Source organism: Dermacentor albipictus, chromosome 9 (assembly GCF_038994185.2).
Source record: "Dermacentor albipictus isolate Rhodes 1998 colony chromosome 9, USDA_Dalb.pri_finalv2, whole genome shotgun sequence".
Taxonomy (NCBI): Eukaryota; Metazoa; Arthropoda; class Arachnida; order Ixodida; family Ixodidae; genus Dermacentor; species Dermacentor albipictus.
The window spans coordinates 96,590,483-96,603,193 of NC_091829.1; the positions used below are offsets into that span (position 1 = coordinate 96,590,483).

The 12,711-nt window shown below is 48.7% G+C and overlaps 1 protein-coding gene across 1 annotated transcript in view; it reads left to right on the forward strand.

Moving 5' to 3' along the window:
* LOC139049529 (rho GTPase-activating protein 45-like) overlaps positions 1–12,711 on the forward strand; it is a 161,948-nt gene that overhangs the window by 70,038 nt on the left and 79,199 nt on the right. The window contains exon 5 of the mRNA XM_070525065.1: positions 4,698–4,761. Within this exon, the coding sequence (XP_070381166.1) occupies positions 4,698–4,761 (64 nt within the window). The remainder of the gene's footprint in view (positions 1–4,697; positions 4,762–12,711) is intronic.

The window sequence follows — 12,711 nt, forward strand, 5'->3', positions numbered from 1 at the left end:
GGTGGCTTCCTCCGCTTTCCTCCTCGCGCTCTCTTTGCTATCGCTGTCTTGCAATCCCCGCTGTGCGCTTCGCGTTCGCTTTTGCTTCCTTCGCTGTGCTCGTTCGCTCGGTTACGCTGTGGCACGCCGACGCACAACGCAGGACCGGGCGCCTAAGAGCTGCTCTCTAAAAGTTACTTGTTCGTAGCTTAGACGCACACTCGAAACTTGATGAATAACCGCTCTGTTCGCATGCTTTAGCTTGGACTATAGTAGTCAACCTCAGGCTTTCTATGTCTCGATTGCAAAGATTTGTTAAAGCGCAGCCTTTAGGCCCCCGTTCCTGCGTTGAGCGTCGGCGTAACCGAGCGAACGAGCACAGCGAAGGATGAAAGAGCGAACGCGAAGCTCAGCGGGGGATGAAGGACGGCGAAAGCGGCGAGAGCGCGAGGATGAAAGTGGAGGAGGAGGGTGCAGCGGAGAATAATTAGGAGAGTATGACGAAAGGGTGGGAAGGAAAACGGAGTGCCGAACGAGACGTTCTCCACGGCGGCGACCAGGCATGCGGCGAGCCCGCGAGCGCGTCCACAAGGCGCCATCGTGGGCTTCAGACTCACTGCGCATGCGCTACTTGGCCTGTGCCGCCACCGCCAGAGAACGCGTTCCGCACGAGCGAAGCGTTCCCGTGTTCGCGCTTTCTTTGTGAACAGTGAGCGACGCAACCGTTGGAAATGCTTCGTATGTCGCTGCTGCGAAACAAGCTGCCCGGGCAGAGAGTCAGCGCCGCCGCCGAGAGGATCCTGTCGTTCAGAAAGAGAACGGCAGATTGGGCGAGTTGGTGGTTTTCCATAATGTTTAAAAACAGCGTTAAAAACTTACACCGGACGACAGAAAGCAGGATGGGGAACACACATCGCCGTGTGTGGGCCATCCTCCTTTCCGTTGTCCAGTGTACGTTTTTAGCGCTGTTTTTAAACATTAAGTTCAGAATCAATTTGTTTTGCCACTATATATTACGAATTCAAAACACCCTAAACAACTGCGCTCAAAATTCGCATTAGACAGTATCGTAATCGTCCGCGAGTTCTTTTTTTTTTGACGTCAAAGAGCACGTATAGTCTGTACACTTTTGCTCGAGAGTGCGCATCCCGAATTCCCATCGGCACGTTCTGCAGTCACTTAGGCCTCTTCGAGCTCATGCTCCTCTACTTGTACAAGTAGTGTTCTGGCTGGTGGGGGTGGTGATTATAGGGGTGGACACACGGCTGATGGGAATAGGCGAAGGATTGGACGGCGCTGGCAAAATGCAATAATTGAGTCAACTTTCAAGTTTGAACGAATGCAAACAAAGAAGAAAAGCACGAGTGTTCTTGAGACCTCAGACGGAGAATAAATGCTTGTCGCTTAAAGTGAACCACGCCCTGAAGTGGATTGCTCCGCATTTAATTTTGACGACCTGGGGTTCTCTGAAAGCGAGATACGTGAGCGGTTTTTTTTTCTTCTTTTTTTATTATTTTTTGTTTTGCATTCCGCTCCCATTCAAGTGCGGCCGTCACGGCCGGGAATAGAAAGCGCAACCTCGTGCTAAACAGCACACTGCCATAGCCACTAAGCCGCCGGGGTGGATTAGGATGAGAACACTCTTTTCATGATGTCATTTTGGTAAAGAGGAGGGGGGAAAATGAAAGAAAAATAAATGTAGGAGATCGTACGAGTTGCAATCTACAGAGAGCGAAGCTTTGTGTGAGTAATCGAAACACGAGTACACGCGTGCGTGCGTGCGTACACACACACACACACACACACTCACTCGCTCGCTCGCTCGCTCGCTCACTCACTCACTCACTCACTCACTCACTCACTCACTCACTCACTCACTCACTCACTCACTCACTCACTCACACACTCACACACACACTCACACACTCACACACTCACTCACACACACACACACACACACACTCACACACACACACACACACACACACACACTCACACACACACACACACTCACTCACTCACTCACTCACTCACTCACTCACTCACTCACTCACTCACTCACTCACACACACACACACACACACACACACACACACACACACACACACACACACACACACAATCCGCATGCGTGACAGAGGCAGCATGCATGCGCATACCTACGTAGCGCCATTCATGTCCATTCTATCCGCAAGGAGCGTCTGCTTCCTCATTAGCGTGAAGCCGCGGATGCGCGATGCGGATGCGTGCAGCCCCAGCCGGCGCCGCCGCTGCTCCGGATGCGCAGTGGTGATGCGCGGAACCCAGCGGCTGTGACGTACGCGCGGCTCCTCCGCTGTGATTGGTTGGCCTATCCGGTGACAGCTAGAACGGCCACGCGGCTCTCACGGTCACGAAAACGCGGCGACATAAATTCGCAAAGAAAAGCTTCACTTTCGAAACTTTGCCGAGTGCGCCCCGGGCCTGCTGTCATTCAACGTAATCGCGAGGACGCCGCGGTAAACCAGCCTGGGCACACCGCATTGGTCAGCTAAAAACAAGCTTCGTTTTTAGTTTTTTTGTTAACGCGGTAGCATAAAGGGCCCCTTCTCGCAGTAAATGTGACGTCGGCGCCGGCATTGGTGAAAATTTCCGTATATAGTTACGTATATATATATATATATATATATATATATATATATATATATATATATATATATATATATATATATATATATATATATATATATATATATATATATATATATTGCCTTGCTATATGACATGCGGTATACATGCTTATATTTCCACATTATATAACTAAAGTTGCTCATACCTTGTCTAAAGTTATTTTTTCGGAACTTTGAAAATGACAGCCCACAAACAAATGTCATGAAATACGACGCCGACAGCGCATGCGTTTTATGCTAAATCTTCTCAGTATTTAATATAAAATTGCGAAACAGTTACAGAAATCTGTAAATAGTTTAATCTTTTTATTTTGTTTTTTTGGTGCGGCACTTCACTATCTCCTGGATCGGCCCACGCAAGAGGCCGCGTTTCTACCACAAACATCGCCTTCGTGCATAGCGTTAGCCACCAGCGTTTCCCGGTAAACATTGCGGTTACATACGCTGCAGTTGCCGGGAAGCGTGAGAGGTATAGTCTAGGATATTTGAATGCCATCGCGTTGCACTCTTAAAGGCGAAGCTGAAGCGGCCTCCAAGTTTTTAAATAAATTGCTGCCGCTATGTTCTACGGCATAAACTAAACAAAAATATATACGTCTGTCTCCTGGATGAAGTCCAGGAGCGGCCGGTACAGACGACCATGCGTCGGAAACTTTAGGCCAGGTGGTCGACCTGGGTGGTAGTCCAGGCCGCGAATTGGGCGGGTGCGGACCTCGTGAAGGCCCAAACAGGTTCCCATGAGGTGATGCTTAATTCGTTGCCTCTGTGTTTGGGCCGGTGCAGAAGGGACAGGCCGGTGGAGGAGACGTGAACGTGTTTGAAAACACGTTCTCAACGCCCTATGCTTTCTAATCTTATCGCGTTCGCTTTGAGTAGCTTCGTACACACCTTTCGCGACAATGCAGTTTCCCTGCGCCATTTTCCTGCTTTTCTTTCAGGGCGCGTCGAAAGAGGAACTCGTGTATACAGTCTCGCTTTGAAGTCCCAGATTAGGTGGGCGCCCTGCCCTTCACTTATCTGTGTGTTCCGTTCCCCGCCCCCCACCTCCTTGTTTCTCTTTCTGGTCTTTTTTTTTCTGTTTCACCGTCATTTTCTTGTTCAAAACCTGTACCAACTCGCCCGACAATTAGGCGTATACCCTCATGCGCTGGTATAGTTGTGTGGAATGTGCGCACTTTTAGCAATTACGGTATGATAACCAGTGGATGTATTCTGTCCGTGCCACTGCTGAACCGCTTAAGGAAGAAACATAAAAAATACTTGAGGGAATAAAAGTTGATTTTTCCTCTAACTTTGCAAGTGTGGCCTAAAATAAGGATATTGTTACAGGGCGGAAGCAGCGAAGTGATTACGTAATCAAGAAAAAGAAGGTGTATTTACAGGTTGTTTACGATCTGCTGCAATGGCGCATAAACAAGATGGCTAGCCGAACCGATCGCAATTTCTTTCGCCTAGTCATATTTGACGATAGTGAGCTAGTCTTCAGCGTCACGCCCCATTGCTCCATAACATTATTCGACAAAAAGGAAAATGAAATACTTCGCGTAGATATTTTCGGCTTCGCTTCGTTAACCATGAGCAAGCAACATGCAGTTTAACTGAAAGCGAGTTCCACCGCAGGCCACCTGTGACCTCATGTGGAACTTGCACAGATAACCCTTGTCGAATGCAAAATAGAGCTGTATACATCCCATTTGCTCTACATTAACTGCGTGGTATCACGGCAGCCGGGAATTTGGCATCTGTCTTTGTCATCTGGCCGTGCTTTCGAAAGAAAGCGAGTTATTTGTAAAGAAGTTAGCGGTTTCAAAAGAAGACTGTTAGCAACCACGCTACGTGGTAGCGCTATGCCCGAAACGTTCCGCTCTCTCGTTCTGTTAAAGCAGACGCGTTGCGGGTCTGGGCCTTTAACCACAAATCATGCTGTTTAACTAAAATGGCCGCAAGCCGTCCTCTTAAATAAACGCGCTCTGCTCTATTGTTCGCTGTCACTATGCCACGCTGCTTTCCTCATCCCCTGACGTTGGTGTCTCTCTCCTCGTGGTGCAGGGTGTCCGAGTACCTGATGGGAGACCTGGACACGGGCTCCACGAGTGCCATCGGCAAGGCGCGGGTAAGACCTCACCCCACTGTCGGGGTTCGCCTCCCTCCCCCAACCCCCCCCCCCCCGGAGTAACGTTACCGCGCGCGTACATAATTTCCAGAAGTTGCGTTCTCTCGCGGCCCGTCTGTAAGAACCGCGTCTGCTTAGAGAGGGACGCTAAAGATAAAAATTATTTATTTTGTGTCAGTAAAATTACTCTTCCGCAATGGCAGAAACACCGCTCTTACAGCGAGCAAATTTACTCGGTAAGCCAGAAAAAAGAATGGCGAGAAGCACAAAAGATTGGTGGCGACGCTGCTCCAGCTTGCTGTGACGTTATGGATTATAACAATGTCTTCTTGGGCGTAGGAAATTCCTTAACGGTGAGAATATTGACTGCATTGTATTCTAGAGGAGCCCAAGGCATTTGAATGCGGCAAGTTCCTCGAACTTTTGCTCAGCCAACGCGACCCAAATGCGAAAAAGAAAAAACATGCTTTGAAATCCGTGGCGTCGCACTGATACCGGAGTTATGGTTTCGGCGCGAATGTAAAAAAAAAGGAACTTGTAGTAATAATAATAATAATAATAATCGACCTATTATTGTGTAATTAACGGCAACAGAGTTTTCAAAGGGTACTTTATCAGTATAAATTAATTTGTTAGTTTGCTTTAGTTACGCAACTTTAATATAAATTTAAATAGTAGCGCGGAACAGCTGGTTACAGTGCGGTCCACTGTTACATGGAGCGTGCGGCTCACGCGTTGAGAGTGCTCAAAGTGCGCGCACCGGTGGAGGCAGTGCGAATGAATTGCTCACTGCGCATGCGCGTAGGGAGGAAACAGCGTTCACCTACAGCGTGAGTCGTCTGCTGCAGAACCGGGCTCTCCCACGCTTTCCAAGGTGCGAAAATTGCGCATGTCGCGCCGCCGTGTGCACCCTTTAATAGAGTACCGCAATGTACTTAAAAGAAAAGAAAGGTAGTAAAAAAAAAGCGATGAGCTCCTAAGAGTGTCAGTTTGACCCTTAACTAGCACCCTCACCTTTAAAGAGTTAGATCGAACCGTTGATGGGGACAAATGGAGTTTTGCGTTTGCGAGTCTTCTGGATGCGTAAGCGTCGTGGTATACCTGAGGCAGAGACAGTGCACGGAAACTGCAAGTTCCAGCAGCCGTAGCCCAGTGCCTGCAGCACGGCGGTGGTGAGCATGTCGGCGCATTCCGACGGAGGCGGTTCGCAAAAAGCGCTCTTGCATTTTTATTTCGTTTCTATTGAGAAATACCTCGCAGGCCTCCAGGGAAGCATTGAGTGAGTGGTGCACGTAGTACAGTTCAATTACATTTGAAGACAATTCAGATACAAAACGCTGGCAAGAAAACAAACAGTGACTCAATCTAAAAAATAGAAAGAAAGAAATATGGCATGTCGTGCATTGGATACACGTTATCGAACCCCAGACGGTCGAAATTAATGCGGAGACTCCTAATACGCCGTGCCTCGTAATAAGATTTTGATTGTGACTTTAATACACCGCTGTCAAACTCTCCTCTCAGATATTTCGCTGCACACCAGGTGGTCCGAATTAATATAGAATTTTCAACCACAGCCTCGCTCATGGCAGGCGTAATTAGAACTCACTGTCGCTTATAACAAAAAAAAAATTACAGCCGTGGGAAAAAGAAGCACCCTTAAGGCTGTAAAACTTTCTGCTGTGCAGTACCTATCTACTACTCTTTTATAGCACCTATCCTGTTCGTTTCCTCTTAAGTTATGCTACGAACCGAGTAGTCCAGCGGTTCATTTCGCGCGTAATCTATCTTTTTGTCTCTTGTCTATCTCTTTGTCTATATTTTGTCTGTCTCTTTTGTCTCCTGGCGTAATCTATCTTTTTGTATTTATGTACTATGCCTGGCTCGCACGTACAGCATAGTTTCATGGACATCGAAAGAGGTATTAAAGAAGAATCTCAAATTACGACGGTTTGATAAATTGCTCTTCTGGAATCTCGGATGGCGGAAACGACCTTCTTACTGCGAGCTCCTTCCCCGTAATCGCACAATTAAGAAATGCAAATTGAAAGGCGGGTTTCATGTTCCGGAACAAGTTCCTCGCGACGTCAAGAATGTTAGACAACATACGCTTTGCACCAGCTAATAGCGCATCGGTAAAAAACAGCATTGCGTTCTAGTGAAATCCAAGACACATGTCTCGAAAACTTTTCTGTAAAAAAGTGTCATACATGTGAAGGTTCTTTAACATCCGTGACGTCATGATATACTGATATACCTTTCTTTCATTTTTAAAAAAAGTTTTCTTGCTCTCGTCTACTTTACCCCCCCCCCTTACCTCACCCAATTTGGCGCCAAATGTGAGTGTAATTGAAGTGTTCAAGAAGTCATTCACCACAGTAAGCTGATCTTAGCGATTCTTCTTAGTATCGCTATAAGGAGCTTCGTGCGGGGGGTCATCACACTGCCACATTTAAAGATTTCGAGGGGCAAAGTAGCCAAGCTTGCACGGAATTCTTTTTTTCCTCTGTCACCGCATAACTTACAGCACGACAACTTACAGTCGCGCTCATCACGCTTTCAAAAAAGACCCTCTGCAAGCATACAGAGCGTTCAAATTCTCGACACGCAGATGACCCTTGGTTGTCCGGGACCTGGCATGGCGTCACCAACTCCCTAAGCGCGATGCAAATAGCTTAACTTGCGCCGTGCAACCCCTGTGGGAGCAACGCGGCGTCCTTCACTGAATGACTACATGGCATGCCACTGGATGCGCGACACAGAAAAATAGGCTTTTGCTGCGTAAGCACTGGACGCTTGCGTGGAAAAGAAACCCGAAAAAAAAAAAAAGCTTGCGTGCCTTGGCAGAACTGCGCAACGCAGGCTAAGGCACGCAAAGACCGTAGCGGTGGCTCGCAACACCCCCGACGGCCACCAGCGTCGGTTTTGCTCCGCGTACGAGTCGAGATCCTTCAGGAGGGGGAGAAGGAAGCGGTCGCTAAGGCTTTGGAGCGAAGAATTCGCTTCCTCCTACGCACCCGTGACGACTCCGAAATGATAAACACGTGACAGGCGAAGCAATCACGCTGTCATTAATGCTAACCGGAGTTCTTCAACACGAGTTGTGAAACCCTTTCTTGGAGTCGGGTCATTCAGGAGGCCCGTTCTTTTTAAAGCGAATGCTTTATTGGCCAAGAACTTGCGTTTTAACCGTGGCGGTGCTCCGAGGAGGCACATGACCTCACAACGCGCGCCTCGCCGCGCATATTTCTCTCTCTCTTTCTTTCTCTCTCTCGCTCCCTATTCACTACTGCGCATGCGCCACTAGTAGCACCGAGCCACAGGTGTTCCGCCGCTGTGCAGCGCCGCGCCTCTCTGCCGCCGCCGTTTGGTACGACGTCACATCGCGTTCCTCGTCGTTGCGCTCGCCTCCGCTCGCTGCGCCAGCTGCCTCGCATGCCTGATGACATGTCGGAGGATTGAAAAGGAGAGCTCGCGTGCGCCGCAACCACAGTTAAAGGGAAGCTGAAACGGTTTTCAATTTCCATGAATTGCTGGGATTGGGAAGAACAGACCTAATAATTTACGGTTCCGAAAATTTTTTTTTTCGTTTTGTTATTATAAGGGGCGGAAATCGCTTTCTAAATAACCCGCGCGGACACGCCCCCATCGCTTCCCGGAGCGCCGGGTGAGGTTGTTGCCAGAGGAGAGAACCGGCGAGAGCGACGTCACGGGCGGAGACCAAGCCAACCGAGCTGCGGACCGGCGTGCTGGCATGCGCTGGCATGCCTCTTTCCGTCCTGCGCTTTACTGAACGACGCTACGAGAGATCTGCCGCCGCCGCCGCCGCTCACGTTTGTTTTGCGATTTTCGTAAACTGTTCTTTCCTTCTGTGCTGCGTGAGTGCCTACAGCCAAGGGCGCCCAACATGCCCTCGTTCTGTGCAGCATTCGGCTGCGCGAACACAGGCGGGCGAGACGATGTGGTGTTTCACGAATTCCCGAAGGAAAAGAAGCTTGCAGCGCAGTGGGTACGTGCGGTGAGGAGAGATAAGTTCGTGCCGACGAAATCAACTGTGCTGTGCTCGGACCATTTCCGCGACAGTGACTATCATCGGAGCTTGACAACGATGCGGGCAATCGGTATTCAAGTTAAATCGGCGCGACTGAAGCCCGGCGTTGTTCCGTCTATATTCTCCTACAAGAGAATATACCATCCGTGCACTTATACGGCTGCTAACACGTTCTTTTAAAAAAATTTCTTTTCGGTATTTTTTAATTGCAGCCCGTCACGGCAGCTTCACGTGCATGCTCGCGCGAGCAAAAGCCGCTGGCACGCTGCGAAACATAGACGGAAACGCGCGCAGTAATAAATTTTGGTAACCGGACTTCGTGCGTAGCTTCCACAGCGTTGCACCTGAGGTATCAAATGGAGTGTAGGCTTGCCTAGTGACATTCGACGTGCGGTTCAGTCATCGCGTTTACCACACGGCGGTACTAAAACTGCCTAATATCTTTATGTCAACACTAGCATGGAGCACGTATACCGATTCTTGATCGAGCCACACTGGCAAAGTCGTCGAACCATGTTATGAATACGGCACATATAATACCTCTGGTCATCTCTGGATGTGTATGATAAGCAACTTTCATGACTGTACCTCACAGCACTGCATGTGCGCGCTTTGAAACGCGGCACTTATGTTCGCGATCGTGTATCAACGCTGAAAAAAACACGGGACTTTAGACAAGCAGCGGCAAGGTGCTTGACATCGCGGAATTTCACCCGTGTTTAGAATCTAATGAGAAGTTAGTGCTTCGGAATTCTTCCAGCAGCATGTTCCCAGTGACACTTTAGCGCATTTTGTCACCCGTCATTGCAACGTGCAGCTACACGAAAAAAAAAAAAACATACGTACTAGCTAAGATTTCCAGCGCGCGAGAAGGTGCACACATCGCTCTCGCTGTTGGCACACTCAACATCGTCGTTGCCGCCGTTGCCGCCATCGTTTTCCGTATCGGCTGTGGTTTCAAACATGTACGGGGAAAATACAAGCTGTCGGAGACAGCGAGAACGTTCCATCTTACAACTCAGCTATGAAGCCAGAACAGCAGAACCGCGTGCTACCAGAGAGAAAGGCATGGTGCTACGCTCTGAAACGGAGACATGCGGCGGCGCCGACCGGCGACTACCGCCAACGACGTCACAGCGGCCCCGACCAATCACGGGCAACAGCGGCGTTCGCGCGATGCCCTGAGGCGCTGGTGCGCGTTTTCTTGAAAAAACAGCCGCTTGCGTTTGTTTCCGCCTTTTTTGAACCAGATATTCGTGTTCAGGGGACTCAAAACTGTAGAATGCCGCAGAGAGCTCATTTTTTTCGAAAAGTGTTTCAGCTTCCCTTTAAGGCGGCAGTATGGAGGGCGACAATTCTGGTAAGCAGGAGGAGGCCTGGAATCGACATCGGAACGAGATGAAGAGGAATCGCCCAGGAAACAGACGAACAGTGCGCCGAACGACTGGCTAAATGCCGCAACATAGCTAGGCAACCAGACTAACCTGGACTTGCAATCAAGATTAACCAAGGCTAACATTGCTATGCCTTAGCTTTCGCTACGTATAGCCTAGCATAGCCGAGCTAGGCCACTGCCAACTTTTTTTTTTTAGAGTTCGCTGGCTGGCTCACCACCAGTGCAGGACAAACGTGATTCTGCTTTTGTGAGTCTGCGCCGTTCGTCTGCGAAAACTTGCTCGAAACGAGAAAATCACTTTAATAATTGGCAATGATCGGCAGTAGCCTTACAGTGTCTTAGCGTGCCATGCTTCTCTGTGTGACGCCTACGTTTTTTTTTTTTAGATCTTATGGCATTCGCTTTAGAAGCTCGAGCAAAAGCATAACGGTATAGCTGAAATCATACGTTCAGTGATACGCAGCTTGGGACACGACTCCTTGTACTTTTCTTTTCTGTAAAGTGGCGTGACAGTTATTAGAAACACAAAAAAGGCTTTATTTAGAGTTGATGGGAAGGTTAGTTTTTTGATGTTGCGCCTTTAATTATAGTTCCTATGATTGACCTCAACACTTAAAGACTCCTAGCACGTCATTTGAGCGGTGGGAGGTACAGTTGACCGGCGATACCCTGGCGGGACAAGAAGCTCTCGTCCAGCAAGTACGTCGAGCAGCCATGGCCGGTGGAGTCCTGGAATGAGGACCCCACCCACTCGACCTCAAGAGCAACCACCTCGATGGTCCGAATAAATGTATTTTCTCTCTCTCCTATGATTGGGGTCAAAAACAAATATAGAAAAGCACGAACAATGTTTTCTTTTTTCCAAAAAATATCGGAAGCAGAGTAGGATTAAAAAATATACCTTTGAAACGCGAACACACAGAAATGCTGTCAAAAGGAGTATTTTAAAGAGTCAGAATAGAAACATACTAGATACTTTCGCGCGACCCGGCCAACGCCTATGTCACGCACAAGAATAAAGAAAGAAAGAAAGTGTCAAAAGCACTTTTTTGTTTAGCATGCATAGATGACGCAGTCCGCTCGCGCCCCTACCAGACCCGCAGCATTCGCGCTATAGCACCGTGGCGTATTTTGGAGCCACTATAGGAGTCGTGCACCCGATGTATGTCTGATTAAAGAGGCGTTCGGTGCTAGCAGGCTATCTTGTGAACGCTGCGCAGTTTGCGCAACCCGTGGCAAGCACGAGAAGTGCCTGATCTCCGACACGTTTCCGGCTGAAAAGCGCACGTGTTCAAAGTAGCAGCACTGGCGCCGGCTGTGACCCGCGTTCTGGCACCAACAACATCGCGCTCCGCAAAGTTATTCGTGCCCGGTCTGCGACACTGCTATCCAAAAAAAAGAAAAGGAATAAAGGTCGGTGGCGCTCTCTTTCCGCGGATTTGTCCCGGACACCATCGAGCCCCTCCTCGCCACTTCCGTACGACATCATGCCTTCGCCCAGGACGCCCTCGCGACCGAAAACACTGGATTCATGGACCGTGTACTATCGTTTCTTATTATAATTCTTTGCACGAAACAAATCTGTTTGTATATTTGTAAACATATTTTTTTTTAATTACGTCAGAAAGGTAGAGTTGCGGAGCAAAAAGAAAATGAAAGAAAACGCAGCGTGAGGAAAGCTCAGGGCGAAAAATATTGCGGCCACGGTCGTAGCGATAAATATCTTCTAATCTTCGAATATCTTCGAATCGGTGTGTCAGGGCGTACACGCAAGAATTACTAAAGTGCCTGCTCTTTTCGTAACCTGTTCAAGCGTTTCGCACGTACTCCGATATGTCCGCATGTCTTGCTTTTCTCTTTGTGGGAATAGCGCAGAAAAGGAGGGGGTAGAGAGAGAGAAAAATAGAGGTCATAAGGGAAAGGCCGGAAGGTTAACCAGGCTGAGCCCTGTTGGCTACCCTACACTGTGAAAAGGGAGATGGGCATTGAAAGATGAGAAGGAACAGAGAAGTTCACACTTCGCGCTCGTACACAGGCCGCCAAGCTATCATCGGCGAGTCAATCGCACGCAGTCGTAGAGGCTGGTGCATTTCAAGAATCGCAGCAGCGCTTTTGTCGCTGTCTACGTCGCAGAGGCACGTAGCCACGGTCCCAAGATTACCTCTTCTGTGAGAGGGCTGTCATCTACCAAGTGCCCTAAACCTGTCCGGAGGGCAATCGTCCCATCTTCGTACAGGAGATAGCGGAGAGCTTTCTTTTTTCAGTTTCAGTTTATTGAGACGATTGACATTGTCTACAGAAAAAGTAACTCTAGCAGGTCACATAGTCAAAGACTGGGGAGGGACCGTCAAGACTGGGGAGGAACCACCAAGATTGGGGAGGGACCTTAGGTATTTTCGTAAGAATAACGCGCGAAAACGTATGGAATTATTCGAAGGCGTTCGAAATCGTCTCAGCAGTACACGTCCGCAAACTTGTGTCTTCGATCTTTCATATAATATAG